The sequence below is a fragment of the Rhinolophus hipposideros genome (genome assembly GCF_964194185.1).
Source record: "Rhinolophus hipposideros genome assembly, chromosome: 22".
Taxonomy (NCBI): Eukaryota; Metazoa; Chordata; class Mammalia; order Chiroptera; family Rhinolophidae; genus Rhinolophus; species Rhinolophus hipposideros.
Genome location: NC_138068.1, coordinates 209190 through 228162, shown reverse-complemented (window position 1 = coordinate 228162; position 18973 = coordinate 209190). Strand labels below are relative to the sequence as shown.

Here is an 18973-nt window from a genome sequence, read left to right as displayed (position 1 = left end):
GGGGGGACTGGCGGGGGGGGAGCGGGGCCGCAGGGCGCCTGGGGGGGGCACTGGCGGGGGGGGGGCGGGCTGCCTGGAGGCCCTGCGTTTGCCTGCTCTGCCGGGAGCCCAGCGCTCTCGCGGGGACACGCGGGTGGCCCCCAGAATGCACGCAGAGCACTCGGGCATGCCCACGACGCCCGCAGGCAGACACTGGCGTGGAATTCACCCAACTTCTGTGACGGCCCACGCGCGAACGCTGACTCTGCCGACACACACGCTGCGTTTATTTATCTCCGTGAATTGGCTCGACAGGGGTGGGCTCCTGCCCTCGCTTGAACCTCAGGGTGTCGTGGGCCGTGAGTGGGGCCTGTGCTGGGACTGGGGCTCAGGAATCCCGGTCCTGAGAGCCGAGGCGGCCGCAGTCTGCACACAGGCGCGCACACGAGCAGGTGTGCTCACTCGTGACACACCCCCCCGCACAAGCTCTACACAACCGGATAGGCGTGCAGCTCCCCTCACATGTGCCGTGGCCTGCCCCGGGCCAGGGCGACTCCAAGGGCAGGGTGGGTCGCTAGGGCTCAAGCCTAGGGCTCCCTGGCGGCCGGGCTGGCCCAGAGAGGGAGGGGACCCACGGGTCCTGCTGGTGCAGGCAGGCCTCCTTGCAATGCGTCGAGAACACGCGGTGAGCAAGCGCGCCCAGGCTCACTTTCCAGGTCCCTGGAGCTTTGTCCAGAAAGGTGTCGCCCCTGGACCTCTGGCGGGGCTGCCCTCCGGCCCTCCTCGCCACAAGGGGGCGCGCACGCACCTGCCGCATGTCCGTCCCTCAGCCGCGGCCGGAAGTCGCCCAGCCGCGTTTCCGGAACTTCCGCCCGTGGAATCCGAGGTGGCCGGGGCTTCGTGCCGACCTGGCGCTCTGCTTCCGGGGCGCGGGTGACGCGGGGCGCGCGACCTCTCCCAGCAGCGAAGCCGCGGACGTGTGTGGTGTTTGGCCTCCCGCCGCGCCCTCCGTCCCTTCCGTCCCCGGCCCTTGGCGTCGCCGGCGCCATGAACAAGAAGAAGAAGCCGTTCCTGGGCATGCCCGCGCCGCTCGGCTACGTGCCGGGGCTGGGCCGAGGGTGAGCCCGGGGCCGGGCGGTGCTGCCGGGGCGCGAGCGGGGCGGGCCGGGCGGGCGCCGCCGGGCGGAGAGCCGGCTCCGAGCCCGCGTCGGGTCGCACACGGGGAACGACGGCGCCGCGCGGGACGCGGCGCCTCTGGCCGTCGTGGTGCCACGGCGCTTCCCGCGGGCTCCCGGGTCGCGCCCTGTTGGTGCGGACGCTCAGCCCCCGGGAGCCGCGACGGCAGCTGTGCGGCGGGGGACCGTCCCCCTGCGTGTCGCGCAGGCCGCCGCCGCAGGCCCGGGGTGAAGGGGCCGGCGCCCTCGTCCCGTTGGGTCGCTGTCCGGTTGTCCGGTCCGGAAGACGCGGGCTGCCGCTCCGTGGCGCCTGTGGGGCCGCGGCAGGGTCGCAGCGCGCAGCGGGACGTCTGTGCGTCGCCGGGAACGTGCGGGAGCAGCTTTGGCCTTGGCGTCCCAGCGGCCGGGGTGCGCCGCGCGGTGCCAGCGCGCGAGCGGGGCTTAGACCTTAGACGGAGGGCCGCGCGCAGGGGTGGAGACGTGCGGCGGGTCGTAGGAGAAGCGGAGGGTTGAGGGTCGCGCGGTTAGGAGGCAGGGCGAGGCCTGGAGGGCCGCGAGGCCAGAGCGGGGAGTCCCTGGGGCTGGGATGCGCGGGGCGCGGCGCTCCTGGGGGCCCTGCGGGGCCTGCGCTCCAGCAGACGGAGACTCGGCACCGCGAGGCCAGCTTGCCTCCCGAGGCCTGGGGCCAGGGCTTCGGGGAAGACAGTACCGCTCCTGCTCCGCGGCAGGGGGACGGAGAGGCAGGCAAGCCAGGCGTCTGCCCGGGTGCCCTGGCCGCACTGCGGGCCGCACTGGAGGTAGCCCCAAGCAGCTGCAGGGCGGGCACAGAGGAGGAGCTCCGACTGGGTCAGGCCGGGTGTGAGGGCCCGCTTGGATGGGGAGGCTGCGGGCAGTGGCACGCGGGGGCTTCGCGGGAGGCCTGACGCCCTGGCAGGTCTCAAGGAGAATATGGGGGCAAGACGGTCTTAGTGACCCCTTGTGTGGGCAGGAGCTTTCCTGTTGGAAGAGAGCACACCGGGAGTGTTTGAGGGCACTGCCACCAGGACCTTTGGAGGTTTCCCAGAGGTGTTAAGTGACAGCAGTGGAGGGAAGAACACAGGAACGGGGTCGCCCAGATCAAGGAGTATCTCGGGGTCTCTTGCAGCGCCACTGGCTTCACCACCCGGTCAGACATCGGGCCCGCCCGGGATGCCAATGATCCCGTGGATGACCGCCATGCACCTCCAGGCAAGAGGACCGTAGGGGACCAGATGAAGAAAAGCCAGGCCGCGGACGACGACGATGAGGATCTGAACGACACCAACTATGACGAGGTGACTTGTGCTGGGCTCCCCGGCCAGCCTGCGGAAGGCCGGCCAGCTGCTTAACGCGGTGGCATCTGTGATGGGTGGCTTGGCCTGGCCGGTCCACTTCCTGTTGCCGCTCCTCAGGGTGTATCCTCAGCAGAGTGTGAGAGGGGAGTAGGAAGAGGACAAAGAAACGTACACTTTTGTTTTCTCTTCAGAAGACGTTTACTGAGAACCACTGCATTGGTATTTTATCCTGGCCAATGAAAGTTTAAAATGGAATCGGTGATAATATTTGCTTTCCTTTGCTTTAGTGCTTACTCTTACAGTTAGTTGGTGTTTGGTCAATTGAAGTTTTCTTCAGATGTGTTCTAACAGATGGCGTTTTTCTCAGAGGAAAAGATTTTAATACTTTTGTTCTGAAATAATTTTAAACTTACAGGGAATGTGCAAAAATAACATGGAGATTTTTGCATACCCTTCACAAGTTTCTCCCCATCTTACATGGCCTTAATACAATTCCTGAAACAGGAAATTAACACAGCACTCTTAATTAGCCTAGTGTATTATTTGAACCCCACCAGTTTTTCCATCGGTAACATCCGTCAGGTCCCAGGCCTAGCCCCGGCTTCCATATTGCATGTAGTTGTGTTTCCTTAGGCTCCTCCAGTCAGGATCGTTCCTCCTGACACTTTTGAAGAGGACTGGTCAGTTATTTTGTTACTCCTCGGTTTGGGTCTATCTGATTGAAAAATATTGTTTAGCAAGCATTTTGCAACTGGAAGTGTTCTCTGTTTCTGCTGGTGGGGATTACGTTGGAAGAGAAGCTGATCCTCCAAACACGTTGTCTGGTTCTCAGTTTAACGGCTATGCTGGCAGCCTCTTCTCAAGTGGGCCCTACGAGAAAGATGACGAGGAAGCCGATGCTATTTATGCAGCTCTGGACAAAAGGATGGATGAAAGAAGAAAAGAAAGAAGGTAAAACTACTGACTGCCCTTCACTGTCTCTGTCCGACTCTGAACAAAAGTGTTGCTTGACTTATGTGAGACTTGGAGAAAAGTTGCAAGAACAGTGCGTGTGTCTGTTCAGCTTTGAGCCCCTGGGTCTTGCTCTGGTGGCTGCGCTTAGGTGAAAGCTGGGCTGTCGGACAGTAGCCTTAGGGCCTGGGCACTGGAGTGGAGAGTGTAAGAACCCCATGTCTGGCTTTCCAGTAACTGACAAAATTTGGGGAACTATTCTGACAACACATTAGGATTACTATCTTTGAAATGGGCATAGTGATGCTGATTAATGTATATTAAGTAATTTGGAAGTTCACTAAAGACGGCAGATGAACATTAAATTCTCATGGGCAGGTGGTTGTGGCTTGAAAAACTCATTGCACACATTCTGTGTTGGGACACGACCAGTGGAGTCAGGCTGGACGGACTGCTTTGAGCCTGGACGGAGTGAGGCTCCGGCCAGCCGAGGGAGAAAATGCGCCATCCTTGGTGCTCCTCAGTGAGGCCCTCGTGTTTCCTCTGGAGTCCTCGGGGTGGCTTGCACTGAGCTTTGGTCTGGAGAACTGGTTGCAGTTGATAAGACACCTTTCTGAGTTCCCTGTCCCGGTTCTGGGAGATTTATGCAAAGCAAGCATGCAATTTGCAAACCACGATAAGTGATATTCTGTGCAAGTTCTTTCTATCTTTTATTAAAAGAATGAGAATACATTCTCATTGTAGGATATTAGGACAATGACATCATGTACAGGACAGAGGATAACGTTTATTCATAAGCCAGGAAAATGACAGTTGACGTTATGGCTCATTTTCCTCCTGCTCCATGTGATCTAATAACTTCTCATAGTAAGTGTAGAATTTTCTAATGTTTTAAGAGTCATTTTAGAAGACAGAAATACAGGTCGTCAGCGATGTTTGTAAAGCTCGTTATTAAATCCATGTGCGTGAACATAGTAACTAATGTCATGGTTTTGCATGTGAGAGACGATTTGACTCCCACCTTCTGGAATTCACTCATTTAAAATAAAAACCTAAATGACGTGATACATATAGAAAGTCGATGTATTCAGTGGTTTTAAAAAAGTGGCTGGCTTTTAAAAACTTCCTGGTGCAAACGTTTCACAGGTAAACAAGGAGGAATAGAGCCGCACATGTGCCCCCCGTAGTCTCAGCTCTTGTTCCCATCACACATCTGCAGCAGGGTCACTTCGCTCTACACACTGAGCTGTCCGTCTGGCACGCGTACGAAGCACCTTTGTCACACAGAGATACACGAATCCCAATTCTTTGTTACCTGATAGCCAGTCCTTGCTCCCTTTCCTGCTTGTCCCCAGAACATTGTAGCGCTGCTTTTTTTCCAGACCAGGATACACTCAGGGTCAGTCCTCACTGCGTGCTCCTATGTCGGCCCCTCCCTCTACCTTTTTAACCTTTGTGTGACATTTGGCTTTTTGAAGAGGTCATTTTGTAGAAGAGCCTGAATTAGGAATGAATGGTGCCTGTGTCCTCAGGGCATCCTTGAACTTGTTCTGCTCTCAGGATTCCTGGGGAATGGACATGAGCTCCTGAGGCCTGATCAGGGTCAGGGGAGCCTTTGCCCAGAAAACCTGATAGGTGCAACTATGTGTGCTCTTTGCCTCGGGCGTGGGGACTGACTCCAACTCTGACTCCAGCTCGTGGAGAGGTGTTATCTTTTCCAAGGAATTCGTTTGTCCTGTGCATTCAAATTCCTACCTCCAGATGTTTTCCTTTTACCTTATGGAGGAAAATGTGAATTTCAGTCTTAGCAAGTATTGGCTACTTGGTTCACGTTTCCCGTTTTTCTTTATGTTCAAATATAATCTGCAGATTTCCTTTAGGTGTCTAGCCCAGGTCCAGTAACGCAGTAACTTTCCATCCCTGAAGCTTACTTACGTGGGTGATGATACATACCGTTGGTTCTGGCAGGTGGAGCAGTGATGCTGGCGAAGGGCTTACTGTTCGTTTACTTAGAAGAAAGGGAAGGAACTACAAGTCAGAATTGGATGAGCAACTGGGTATTCAGAGGATGGCTCTACCTTTGGAACTTTGTAGAATCTTAAAGCAGCAGATATACTCGTGTTCAAATGCAAGTGTTTGTGTCAGAGTAAGACAGCTAGTTTTTGTTTTGGTGAATTTCTGCATGTTTTCATTTGGTGGGTAATTGAGTTATAGTGTTCACGGATGTGTCCCTTGTTACACTGAAACAGACCTGACTAGCTGTTGGGTGTGTGGAATTGTTCCTTTTGGTGATTTAATTAAAGCGACTGTTTCAGAATGGATATTCAGCGTTTCTTTTTATTTTTTATTTTTATTTTATTTTTTTATTTCTTTATTGGGGTGACAGTTGTTAATGAAATTACATAATTTCAGGTGTACAATTCTGTATTACATCATCTATAAATCCCATTGTGTGTTCACCACCCAGAGTCAGTTCTCCTTCCATCACCATATATTTGATCCCCCTAACCCTCATCTCCCTCCCCCCCACCAGCGTTTCTAATGTATGCACACCTTTTACTTCCTAGGGAGCAAAGGGAGAAAGAAGAAATTGAGAAATACCGAATGGAACGCCCCAAAATCCAACAGCAGTTCTCGGATCTCAAGGTAAGCAGAGGGCGGCGTGCTGTTTGTAATGCACTTCTCCTGCCCGTCAGAGGACGGACTGCTCTGGGGTAGACCTGATGAGGCTGTACTAGCTTCGCTCTGTATTTCATTCGGATGGTCAGAGAAGGCCCGTGCTTTAGTGTGTTTAATTATATGGGATGTGTGCGGAAGCCTCTCCTCCCCACACGGAAATAAGCAGGACAGAGCAGCTTGTTGTCTTTGTAACTTCAACTCATTTATACGTGAGGTTTTCTAACTGTGTCCTCTGGGCTTTGACAGAACAGTTTCCATTTGCGTGAAGTAGAGCAGAGGGCTGATTTTCCTAAATGAGTAGACGGTTTCTGCATGGGAGTCCTTTCTAAGGCTTGGTGGGGGTTGGGGGGCAGGGAGAGCATAGCTGTTCTTGTGTGCGTGAAGTGCTGCCAGAGAATGAATGTTTCTGGGCCGGGTATTCACAGAGGAAGTTGGCAGAAGTCACAGAAGAAGAGTGGCTGAGCATCCCTGAGGTCGGCGATGCCAGGAACAAGCGCCAGCGGAACCCGCGCTACGAGAAGCTGACCCCCGTCCCTGACAGCTTCTTTGCCAAACACTTGCAGAGCGGAGAGAGCCATACTTCAGTGGACCCTCGACAAACTGTGAGCATGCAAGAGTGGTCAGATGGGCAGTGGGGGGGCCGGGTGGCAGCGCGATGGGCGCGGGCTGCTGCTGTGTGCAAAGCTGCAGCCACAGCTTGCGACAGGCTGCAGGCAGAGGCTCCTCCGTGGGAGGGAGTGAGCGAGCAGCTTCCCCTTTCTCTCCCCAGCAATTTGGAGGTCTGAACACACCGTACCCAGGTGGACTGAACACTCCATACCCAGGTGGGATGACACCCGGGCTGATGACCCCTGGCACCGGCGAGCTGGACATGAGGAAGATTGGCCAAGCAAGGAACACTTTGATGGACATGAGGCTGAGCCAGGTGGGCATTTGTGTCATTTCCTACAGACCGTGTTTAAAATGTGTGTTTTCTGATTACAAACTAATGTATGTTCGTGAGGTTCATCTTTTGAAGTGCTTTGTCACAAGATAAGCAGAGCTGTGACTATGTAGTCCCCTGTCCTCTTACAGACAGGGGCAGGATTCTTTTGCATTCATGCTGGCTGGTGCATACAGCTACCAGACCAGCACAGGTGTGGTGCTTGGGGCCCACAGCAAAGGGCCAGCGCTGGCGTGACACCCCTGCTCCGTCCTGGGAGCCTGGGAGCTGACGAAGGGCTGTTGGCAGGCTGACCGAACACAGGCCCTCCAGCCACGTGATCACTGGTCGTGAGCCTTCATGTCCATTCCTCTTTCCCTAAAAATCAAATGCGTGTATTTTCTTGCTGCATCCTAGGAAATGTGGTGGCCATGAGGGGGACACACTCCATTCGGGGGACTCTTGGGAGTGGACAACCCTTTCTCATTATGGCATGCATATCAGAAATGGGGAAGGAAAGTACTGTCACATTTGATTACACACGAATTTAAAACTTACACATAGAAAGCGCTATGAAGTAGAAGAACCAACAGACTGGGGAAAAGAGTCATGGTGCACACGAAAGCCGGTGGCAGAGTAGAATTTGTATGTTTCCATCTACGTTGGAGAAAAGCACACCCACACGAGATGTGTTTGCACATCCCCAGGAAATGCCCAGGGCTGCACGTCCACACCACCAGGGAGCAAAATGGGGGTGTGCACTGGGGCTTCCAGGTACATTTTTTAAGGAAAAATCTCACACTTACTTAGATGTGGAGAAAATCGTACAGGGAGCTCTTCAACCATTACACTTTGGTGCACCAGAAACTTATATTTTAATTAATCTTTCTATACTTTTTATGGTAAGCAAATGCTTTATAAAAACTAGTAGCTTACCGATTTTAAAAACCACATGTTTTCATGGCGCTAGACATGTACCTACTTTATATTGGAGAGTAGTTCGTTGCTTACGAGTGTCATGATTTAGTCTCTGATAGACCTCTGGGGTTATTTCTGTCTTTTTTTGCCATTACAAACCATGTTTTGATGAATGTGTGCTTCCATCTTTGCACATTTACGTAAATGTTTTTATGGTATCTTTTCAGTGGAATTGTCGGATCAGCCTATTTTCACTAAATACCAAACTGTCTCTCAAACACTTGGCAGCACATGCCTGCGTGAGCACATTGGCAACGCCGGTCATCGTGCGTCTCAGCCAACCGGGGAGGAAAGCCTCCCCTCCAACAAGCCTCCACTTGATTGGCATTATCAGAGGTGAAGTTGGGCGTCTTTCCTGTGTGCTAGTCCCTGGCACTTGTGTGGGCGTCTGCACACTTCCCTCTTAAGCTTATGCTAACACAGTTTTCGTTTCTGTTACGTTCCGTGTATTTCTTCTCTAGTTTGTTGTTTCTTTTTCAGACTTGTGTGTGGAATATACAAATATTTTCTTGAAGAAAAACTTTATCATGGTAATTTGCGGGGGTGAAAAATATGGAAGCTAAAACTTACTGTTTTAGCCATTTTCAAATGTCCAGTTTGGAGACACTCAGCACATTCACACCGCTGTGCAGCCATCACCGCCGTCACCTCCCGAACTTTCTCATCTTCCCAGACTGACATGCTGTGTCCACTAAATACCAGCCCCCCATTTCCCGTCCACTGGCACCTGGTAACTTGCATTCTTTCTGTCTACGAATTGAGCTCCTCGGGAACTCCTGTAAGTGGAGTCGCCCAGGGTTTGTCCTTCAGTGACTGGAGTGTTGCACGTGGCATCCTGTCCCCAGGGTCATCCATGCTGTAGCCTGTGTCGGGATGTCCTCCTTTATAATGCACGTGTGGACCACGTTTTGTGTCCCTGTTGATCCATCACTGGGCACTGGGGTTGCTTCACCCTTTGGGTGCTGTCAGCATCCTGCTGTGAGCTTGGGTGCACTCGCAGCTAGTCAGCTCCCTGCTCCTAGTTCTTTTGGGTATGCACCCAGAAGCGGAATTGCTGGGTCACATGGGAATTCTGTGTTTCCGTTTTTGAGGAGCCCCATACTGTTTTCCACAGCAGCTGCATTTACGTTTCCAGCGGACAAGCTGCACAAAGATTTCTGTCTTGGCACACCCTCGCCAACATTTGGTATTTAAAAACTTTTTTAAATAACGGCCCTTGTAACGGACGTCAAGTGGTGTCAGTGTTTTTATTGCATTTCTGATCAGTGATGGTGAACCTCTTTTCATGGACTTGGTGGCCAGTTGTATGTCTTCACGGAGATATGTCTATTCAAGTACTTTGTTCCTTTTCTTTTAGGACTGTTTAAAAGCAGTTTTAGATTCACAGCAAAACTGAGATGAAGGTACAGGGAGTTCCCATGTGCCCTCTGTTCTCACACACTCACAGTCTCTCCATGATCACCATCCCCCGCAGGTGGGACATGTGTTACATTGATGAAGCTTGTTGAGACGTCATCATCCAGACCCATAGTGTGCACCATGTTTTACCCTTGGAGTTATACAGTCTGTGTGTTTAGTGTCGCACACAGAGTAGTTCTGCCCTGAGATCCCCTGTGCTTCCCTGTCCATCCCTCCCTCCCCCGCCCCCTGGAACCCAATCATCTTTCACTGTCTCCTTGGTTTTATCTTTCCCAGGTCGTGCAGTTGGACTCACACAGTATGAGGCCCTTTCAGATTGGCTTCTCTCTCTTAGTCATGTGCATTTAAGCTTCCTCCCTGTCTTCCATCACCAAAAGGACTTAACTCAGGAGAAAGGGTTGCAATTTGGTATGTGCCACATGTGCAGACCTCCGCAGGAAGAAGCAGGAAGGCCTTTTTACAGAGGGGCAGAGAAGTGGAGGGCGGGGCTTTTAGAACCCTGGAGCTCTGTTGTAAACAGGGAGTTCTTCCTGCCCTTTCTGACCAACAGGGTGTGAGAGCTCCTCCCACAGGCCCTCCTGACGCTGGTCTGGTTACCGTCCGTCATAAATGTTGTCAGTCTTTGCCTGTTCTTTCACCAGCCCCGTGGTGTCTCGGTTACGGCGGCTTCAGACTGAGTCCTGAAGCCCGTGGCGTCAGTCCTCCGACTGGCTCCTCCCTTACAGTAGTGTGTCAGCCGTGCTGGGTCTTCTGCCTTCTCTCCGTGTGACGGTCAGCGTCCATCTGTCCGGGTCCGCACAGTGACGGGCTGGGGTCTGTCTGCATTGCCTTGAATCTTCAGATCGGGTTGGGAAGAACGGACATCTTGACAATGCTGACTCTTCCTCTCTGTGAACATGGGCTATGTCTCCATCTTTAGTGCTCTTTTGGTTTTGTTCATCAGTTTTATAGTTTTTTTCATATAGGTCTTGTATTTGTTAGATTACGTACACTTGAGTATTTCACATTTGGGGGTGCTAGTACAAGTGATGCTGTGTTTTTAATTTCAGATTCCATTGTTCATTGCTGGATTTAGGAAAGTGATTGACTTGTGTATCATCTTGTATCCTGAGCCTTGTTGGAATTGCTCATTAGTTCTGGGATTTTTTTTTGTTATTCTTTTGCATTTTCCACATAGACTATCAAGTCACCTGTGAAGACAGTTTATTTCTTCCTTCTCAGTCTGTGTCCCTTCCATCCTTTTCTTGTTTTGCAGCTTTAGCTAGAACCCTTTGCCCAGTTTTCACTTGGGTTTTGTTGTTGTTTATCATGATAATTTTAAGACTTGAAACTGGAATGATATAATGAACTATTATATGCAAATTTAAAAATAATTAGTTGAAATGGTCATTTACTCTGTTTTCCAGGCTTCACTCATTATTTTTTTAATTTTAAAAAAATTTTTTTTATAAATTATTATTGGGGAATATTGAGGAGCAGTGTTTCCCCAGAGCCCATCAGCTCCAAGTCATTGTCCTTTCAACCTAGTTGTGGAGGGCGCAGCTCGCTGGCCCACGTGGGAATTGAACCGGCAACTGTGTCATTCAGAGCTGGTGCTCCAGCCAGCTGAGCCATCCAGCTGCCTTCACTCATTCTTAAGTAGATCTTTTTTAATGTTCAGTTAAGTTTTTTCAGTGGGACTTTTATGGTTTCATTTTTTTGTATAAATCTTTGTTCCATACAGGTGAAATTTGTTTATTGTCATCACAAACTGTTGTTTGAGTAGATTGTTTCCTCCTTTAGCATTTCTGGATCCACGAGCAGTCAGGACTGTGGGAAGGGGTTCCAGGGACCCTCTAAGCACTTGGTGTCGAGCGTTCCTGGCCCCATCTTACCAGCTTGACTTACCTGTCTTACAGGTGTCTGACTCGGTGAGTGGGCAGACTGTGGTCGACCCCAAAGGCTACCTGACAGATTTAAATTCCATGATCCCAACCCACGGAGGGGACATCAAGTGAGTGTTTTGTGGAGCTGGTGGGTCGGGTGGGACTCAGGTGGCCTAGAAAGATCTGGATTTTCTTTGAAGACTATGCAGCCAAAACAGGATGTGGCTGTTGTAAGAAATATATAAAGTCCTCTGCTCACTGAAAACTGCCCCAGATGTGGAGCAGATTGATTCTCCTTTAAAATGTACCTGCACCCATCCATTTGGACATTAAATGTGTCACAAAGGACATTCCGAGTCTGTGCATGTGCTGAGCCGGAAAACTGCTGATCACGGCCCACGTGTCTGACCTTGGACTCAGTGCTCAGCGCCTGTTTGCGTGGCTGCTGTGCTGACTGCGCCGTTCAGTCACTCCTCTTTCAGGCTTTGACAGCTCGTGCGTGGGTGTGTGCCATGGCGCCTTCCTCCTGGGCTTGGCCACACCCTCGGCAGCCGGCCTGAGCCTGTGCACCGTCTCTCCCTTGCAGTGACATCAAAAAGGCGCGACTGCTCCTCAAGTCTGTTCGGGAGACAAACCCTCATCACCCGCCAGCCTGGATCGCATCAGCCCGCCTAGAGGAGGTTACAGGGAAGCTGCAGGTGGCTCGGAACCTCATCATGAAGGGGACGGAGATGTGCCCCAAGGTAAGGCCGCTGCGGGCACCGTCCTGGCAGGTGGCACGAGGCCTCCCCGCAGGCCTTGGTGTCTATCCCACGCGGGACACCCGGGGGCCAACTGGAGGTGGAGGAAAGCTGCTTGCCTTTGGTGTCGATGCTACAGGCAGCAGTGCCGGCAGGGGGAGCGGTGGAACGTGGGGGAGGCTCTCCCCTGCTCACCTTCCCTGGGCGTGAGGCCTGTTCACCAGCAGCTTAATGGCAGCATAACCTAAACTCAACTGAGCGGCGCTCCTGCCCCGCCCCATATAACAACCCTGAAGGTAATGCTAATCCCTAGGAGAATATTCCAGCACTTTTTTTTGGAGGTGGAGTGATGAGACCAGTTTTAAAAAAGAACGGTGAAGCCCTCTAGGTGACAAGACGGGGTACATTGGACAGTGGGAGGTGCCCTGTGCAGACTCACCCCAGGACAGGAGGCACCAATGAGAGTCCCGGGCACACGCTTGGCCGCCTGCTGTCTGTGTAGCCCTTGCCTGTGGGCTGGCTTCCAACCCCACAGGGCAAGCCGTGCTCTTTGCTCACGTCGTCATCTGTGTGCCCCACTCCAGTTACACATGTGCTGTGGGCACAGTCCCAGGCACTGGCGGGATGAGGGGGTCTCTGGTGCAGCCAGTTAGAGGCTAAGCGCTGGGCTCTGTTTGCTTGTAACCGGGGACCCCGTGGGTCTGATGAGCCAGCCCCTCATCAGCTGAAGCCTGAGTGTGCCCTCAGGGTGCCCAGTGCTCCCTTGCAGCTCCCAGCCTCCACGTGCACTTACCGTCCTTTCTGTTTGCCACACAGAGTGAAGACGTCTGGCTCGAAGCAGCCAGGTTGCAACCTGGGGACACAGCCAAGGCCGTGGTGGCCCAAGCTGTCCGTCACCTCCCACAATCTGTCAGGATTTACATCAGAGCGGCAGAGCTGGAAACGGACATCCGCGCCAAGAAGCGGGTTCTCCGGAAAGGTGAGCAGCCCTGGAGCCCAGCAGGAGCTGGTGCCCTGGGCCCTGCTCCACATGACTCGGGTGCTGCCTGGCCCACGGTACCTGTGTTCTCAGCGAACAGCTTCCCACGGCCACACCCAGCCTTTTGGTGGGGTTCAGCAGGCAGTGGCGTCCAGGCCGTTTCTGGCTGGGCTACGTTTGCCCCGGGGCTTCATGGGGGATCCCACAGCCCCAGGTCTCACTCTCGCCTCTCCTGCTGCATGACCTGGAGCGATGTGGCGCAGCTTTCCCAGACAGGGTGAGAACAGAGCTCAGTGAGAGCCTGCCTCTGGGCCCTGGGGATAGTGCATGTGAAGGGCGAGCTCAGCCAGGACCACGCCAGCCTTGCAGGCGTTGGTCATCTTCTGTCGGCAGGAGCCCGGTGCCACTTGGTTTGAAGTCCTGCCAGAGCCGCATGTGAGCTCCTTCCCATCTCCTAGAACCTCTGCAAGGCAGCTAGTGGGCAGTGTCTCTCCTCGTCCAGTGTTTTAAACCGGGTGGTGTGTGCTGTCGGCTTGTGGCACGTTGAGCGGCTTGCACACCAGGGCAGCTGACTCCATCCAGGAGTCACTGCCAAGGTGGAGTTCGGCGGGCACTTGGCTGGTTTCCCATTGTTGCAAGTCAACGGAAGGAGCAGCTCCCCTGCCTTCACCAGAGCTGGTGCTCAGGCCTTCATCCGGAGCATGTGCGGGTTGGGCCTTTTAGAGGAAGCTTGAGCTTCTGGCGTAGGCTAGACACGTTTTGCGGTGTGGGGGCAGTTTTCAGGGAGCGGGTTCCAGCTCTTTTTTTTTTTTTTTTTAAATATGGAACGCTTGACGAATTTGCGTGTCATCCTTGCGCAGGGGCCATGCTAATCTTCTCTGTATTGTTCCAATTTTAGTATATGTGCTGCCGAAGCAAGCACCGGCTCTTTTTTTTAGCGTGTGAGGCATCAGGCCACGCAGGTATGATCACGTGATGTCTGACTCTGCTGTGTTTGGGGGAGGCTGGCTGGACCCGCCTGGTGTGTACATTTGGTGTCTTTTCCTGTCTTAGGCCTGCTTTCTGGACAGCAGCCCGCTGTCCATTAAGTGTTCAGTGCCTGTCTTTTCAAAATGAGGGCAGGAGCAGAGAGAGCACACCATTTGTGGTTTATAGAATCAACTTCTTACCTGTCTCAGCCAGGAAAATAGTTTAATGACAAACACATTGCAGTCTGGGCAGTTAACACTGTTTACTTGGGAAGGCTTCGTGAATTCCCCTGCCACAGTGTGATGAATGGCCGGCCGTCTCTGGGGCCGCTCCTTGTTCTCCCCCAGATAGCCTGGCTTCATTTCCAGTTGGCTTCAGATTTGGAGGGCAGCGGGCAGGAGGATGGGCCTGCCGTGGAGGGCCCAGTGTTGTTTCCTGAGCCTCGAGGGGAACGGGCCTCCTGGTTCTTCTTTGTCTCAGGCAGAGATGCTGCACTAAGGTGGCAAGAATGTGGAATCCCCAGCTGGCCCCCTGCCCATGTGCCCCGGTCCTAGTCTTGGCCTGCCCACCTCCCCTCAGAGTGTTTCCCAAAACAGCATTCTATTTCCAAGGACCTGGGGCAGAGCTGGCAGCTGCGCCAGTTTGCTCTTGGTGAACACTTGACAGCCACGCCTTGATGTTTGAAAACTAAGATGATGCTACTTCCATCAGTGAGTCAGGACACCAGGCCCCCGCTTGGTCTTTGGCACGTGCACTCTGCTCTGGGTCACAGTTGGGCAGCAGTCTCCTAGTCCTTTATTGGGAGAACTGCAGCTTCGACAGCTAGTCTGAGACCTGAGGAGGCTGGGTGTTATGCTTGACCTCTGTGCTGCAGTGAGCTCATTAGCAAGGGCGCAGGTGGGCCTGTAAGCGTTGTGCCCTGGGGGCCAGGCCGTTGGCTGCTTCCTATCGACCCAGCTCACCACGATAGGGGTACGTTACTGTTTTACCCTACTAATTAATGGGCAAGTGGACTTGTCTACCCCAAAACCATACAAGGTCAGACAGTGAAGTTCGCGAACTCATCCTAGAAAAAGTGCTCCATTCCTCATTGCTGAATATCACGATGGTCACCTTTGAAGTCCTCCCTTGGGAAGCTATGTACCAACACCAGCGCCTAGTCCACTCTCCTGAGTGATTTAGGAACTCTTTCTAGAATGGCCGTCAGAGCTGTTGTCATATTACCCTTGACGTCCTGAATGTCATTCAAATCTCTTCCTTTCCATATTTCCTTTCTCTTCGGGTAAAGAAAGAAGTCATTGGGGGCCAGATCAGGTGAGTAGGGAGGGTGTTCCAATACAGTTGTTTGTTTACTGGCTAAAAATTCCCTCACAGACAGTGCCGTGTGAGCTGGTGCATTGTCGTGATGCAAGAGCCATGAATTGTTGGTGAAAAGTTTAGGTCGTTTAACTTTTCATGCAGTCTTTTCAGCACTTCCAAATGGTAAACTTGAGTAACTGTTTATCCAGTTTGTAGATATTCACAACAAGTAATCTTATGATATCAAAAAAAGGTTGGCAACATTGTTGCAGCGAGTTTGCAAACTTAATTGTCCGACCTGGTAGACTCTGACCGATAAAGAGAGGCAGCCTGCAGCGGCCCTTACCATCGGGTCACTGGGGCCCCGTCTTCTGCTCACAGGCATTTCTCGCTCAGACCGCTCTTCCTGTCTGGTTGTCCCTGAGAGGCTACTGCCACCGCTTCTCCCGGTGGCCTTAACACAGCATAGCAGCTGGGCTCTGGGAGGCGCCTGGCAGGAGCCAGACTGGTCAGCGGTGCTTGGCTTCAGCTCCAGTCCTACGGGCCACCAGGGAGGGGTCCCCGCTCTCTCCCAAGAAGTGGACATGCAGAGTCCTGGGCATCGTGCTGTCTCTGGGTGAAGTCAGTGACCCTGCTGGTCAGTGTGCACCTGGTGTGACGCTCTCGCCCCCCTAGGTGCATTGTCATGAGGGAATGGGAAGGGGCCCAAGCAGGAGGACAGGTGTGTCGATTGGTCTCCCCATTTCTCTGGCTGGTACCTGGCTGGAGGCGGGACTTCCTCCTACTGCCTGTGGCCTCTGCTGTGCCTTCCCAAGAGGTCAGGTCCTTACCTGGACAGGTGACTGGACTGTTCTGAAGGCCCTGGAGGGGCTGCACCCTCAGTGGCCTTGTGTTTGGGGCTGCTGTGCCCATTGCCCTGAGCTCTTGGAGGTGAGAGCACTGAACCAGGCCTGAGGACACTCTGGGTTCCAATCACCGTCTCCCTGCTCCACACACACCAGCAAGTCCGTGTCACCATGGCCGCAGGATCACCTCGCCAGCCAGGGCTGCTCCAGTGACACCAGGAGGCAGAGAGCTGGGGCACCTCCGCTTGCTGTGCAGTGGAGCCCTGGCTGTGTGCTTGGGTGGACACGTCCTCCTCAGGACGAGACCTGCCGCAGCAGAGCTCCAAGGTGTGGGGGTGAGGGGCAGGCTGTCCCGAGGGCGGCATGCCTGCTTCTTCCCACACCTGCGTGTTGTGGCTGTGAGAGCCACCACTGCAGGAGGCTGGCTGTCACCGCCTTCCTGCCACCAGTAAGGTTGTATTCTGTTGCTTCAGGTTTTTCTCCCAAACGAGGAGGTATCTTTTTTGCCAAGCCATTGTTCTGGGTGACAGACCAGCAATGCCAGGGACCCTCAGGGCCCAAGCCCTTTGCTGCCCGTGTTTGGCTGTGAAGTAAGTTTCCTGAGCACAGGACAGTGGTGCAAGCAGCAGGGCAAACCCGTCCGAGGCCCCTCTAGGAGGGACAGGTCGAGGTTGGCCCAGGGACTCAGCTCGGCAGGGTGTCATCAGGTCACATGTGGAGGAGCCCGTGTGGGTGGACCTTTGTGCGTGCCATCTGCTACCGCATCTTGTGTCTTGGTCCATCCGATAGCGCCCAGCTGTGGTGGGCAAATGAGGTGGCTCTGTCACTTCATGTCCCCAGGCCAAGTGCTCAGTGTCTGTCTGGGACAGTCACTTTATTCACAGATCTGGATGGCTCTGTGGCTCCTTACAATACCATGGCTAGCACACAGGCTGGGCATCGTGGACCTGTGGGTGGAAGCAGCAGCCTGGCACTCAGCCCAGGTCCAAGGGCACTTCCAGTGCTGTGGGCCCTACAGAGTCCAGGGGCCAGGCGGGGGGCTACAGCGGCAGCAGCTGTGTTTCATCATAGACAGGAGGTCCCCACGATCCCTGGGCTCTGGGCCCCTGGGGTTTGTGAGGTATCTCCCCACCCCGCCCACTTGCCTTGGGCCTCTCGGGTACGTGCTGTTTCCTGCCTGTAAGCTTGGGTCTGGCACAGTGTGCTGTGACCCCTGAGTGGGCTGCCGTCTGATTCAGCTACAGGAGAGGGGGAGGGTCACCCCCGTTTTTACAGGGCTTGTAAAGGAGGGAAGCTCCATCTCAGGCGCAGAGGGGCGCTGCTTCTGCTGGTGAGGAAGGCGCAGGGCATCACATCCTGGCTTCGTCCAGGTCCTGCCAATGGCCTCACTCTGTGCCTTACTTGCATGTGAGAAACGGGGGTCTGCAGATTCTGCTGCATCAAGTCTTACATCTGTTTTCACATGGCGGCCCACGGGCCTTCTAGAAACCAGGGCTCCTTTGGAGGCTGCACAGACGTGTTCTGGTAGCCTGCCTGTGGTTCGAGAGGTGTCACCATCACCCCTGCCAGGGCCGACTGGGGGCTAGCCCTTGCCCGCCCCTCTGCTCACACTGCCTGCAGGCTTCTTTATTTGGGGCTTTCGGGCAGACTGCATCCAATGAGAGAAAGGTTTGGAAGTTTCCAGACTGCCTGACGTCATAGCCTCTTTGGGAGCCTGCACGTTGCCTAATGTCCCTCTGTGCTGCTGGCCAGGCCTGTCCCTCCTGCTTTCCTGGGGGCCGAGGGGGGGCTCCCACCGGGCTGGGTGAACACAGACCCCATGGTCGGTCCTGCCGTCTGCCAAGCTCCTGCGTGCTGCCTCTCACTCAGCCTGGCCACCATCCTGAGTGCTATCTTGTCTGCACTGCCGTGTCCTAACATTGATTTTCACCTGCAAATGAGGGTAGGGGGATTCTCCCATCTTCTGGGGCCCAGACCTCAGAGGACCCGTAGAAAGGCAACTCTGCAGTCCTCCCTGTCACCGGGGCCAGGCCACCTGCGCCTGCTGGCAACAGCATCCTCGGTGACAGGCGTCCAGCCTTCAGGCCTCTCATTGTGACCTGGCTTCTGGTTTGACCTCTCCCAGCCCTGGAGCATGTCCCCAACTCAGTTCGCCTGTGGAAGGCGGCTGTCGAGCTGGAAGAGCCTGAAGACGCCAGAATTATGCTGAGCCGGGCAGTGGAGTGCTGCCCCACCAGTGTGGAGGTGAGTCCCCGGCTGTCGTCCACTGCCCCACCACATGCATCCGCTGGGCGCTGACTCACAGGATTCTGCCCTGTCACCCAGATGCCAGGCAGAGTGGACTGTCAGCCGTTCAGAGAGCCCCTGGCGGAAGTGCAGTGCAGGAGCTCACCTCGTCTGCCCGCTACAGGGTTCTGTGTGCAGCTCTGCCTTTCGGGGCCAGTCCTGAGTCAGCCCCGAGCTTGTACCTGAAGGCAGAAGGGGAGAGCAGAAGCCCACGTGTCTTCCTGCCAGCTCAGTGTGAGGTTGGCTCTTGGCCTCAACACTAGTGGGATGGCTTCCATTTGAAACATTCTGGTTCACAACCTTCTGTTCAGTGATTTTTAGTCTTGTTTTTATGATAGCCAGTGTGTCTTTAATTATCATGAGGGGATTGTGAAATTCTCCAAATGAAATTAATCTTCATTTGTTTGTATAAAAATAAATAGAGCCCATACACGTTGTTGGTGATGAAATATTGCAGAATCCACAGCTGGGGTGTGAGAACCCCAGGAAGCTAAACACCCATGTCACCACTTAGATTGTGAAGGCAGCTCCACACCCTGGTCACCTTCTGTCCCGGCTCCCGGAATGCGTCTGG

At 53.9% G+C, this 18973-nt stretch overlaps 1 protein-coding gene across 4 annotated transcripts in view; it reads left to right on the top strand.

Moving 5' to 3' along the window:
* Positions 1 to 581: 581 nt before the first annotated feature.
* Positions 582 to 18973, top strand: part of PRPF6 (pre-mRNA processing factor 6) — a 40609-nt gene continuing 22217 nt past the window's right edge. The window contains exons 1-10 of one of the 4 annotated variants that reach the window (XM_081033507.1): positions 582 to 1097; positions 2299 to 2467; positions 3300 to 3418; positions 5986 to 6064; positions 6523 to 6699; positions 6867 to 7022; positions 11315 to 11409; positions 11868 to 12024; positions 12838 to 13000; positions 18239 to 18357. In XM_081033507.1, the coding sequence (XP_080889633.1) occupies positions 1027 to 1097; positions 2299 to 2467; positions 3300 to 3418; positions 5986 to 6064; positions 6523 to 6699; positions 6867 to 7022; positions 11315 to 11409; positions 11868 to 12024; positions 12838 to 13000; positions 18239 to 18357 (1305 nt within the window). In that variant the 5' untranslated portion in view covers positions 582 to 1026. Of the gene's footprint in view, positions 1098 to 1193; positions 1563 to 2298; positions 2468 to 3299; positions 3419 to 5455; positions 5565 to 5985; positions 6065 to 6522; positions 6700 to 6866; positions 7023 to 11314; positions 11410 to 11867; positions 12025 to 12837; positions 13001 to 18238; positions 18358 to 18973 lie in introns of those variants that run through there. The other 3 variants (XR_013992265.1, XM_081033508.1, XM_081033509.1) reach the window with 3 other exon arrangements.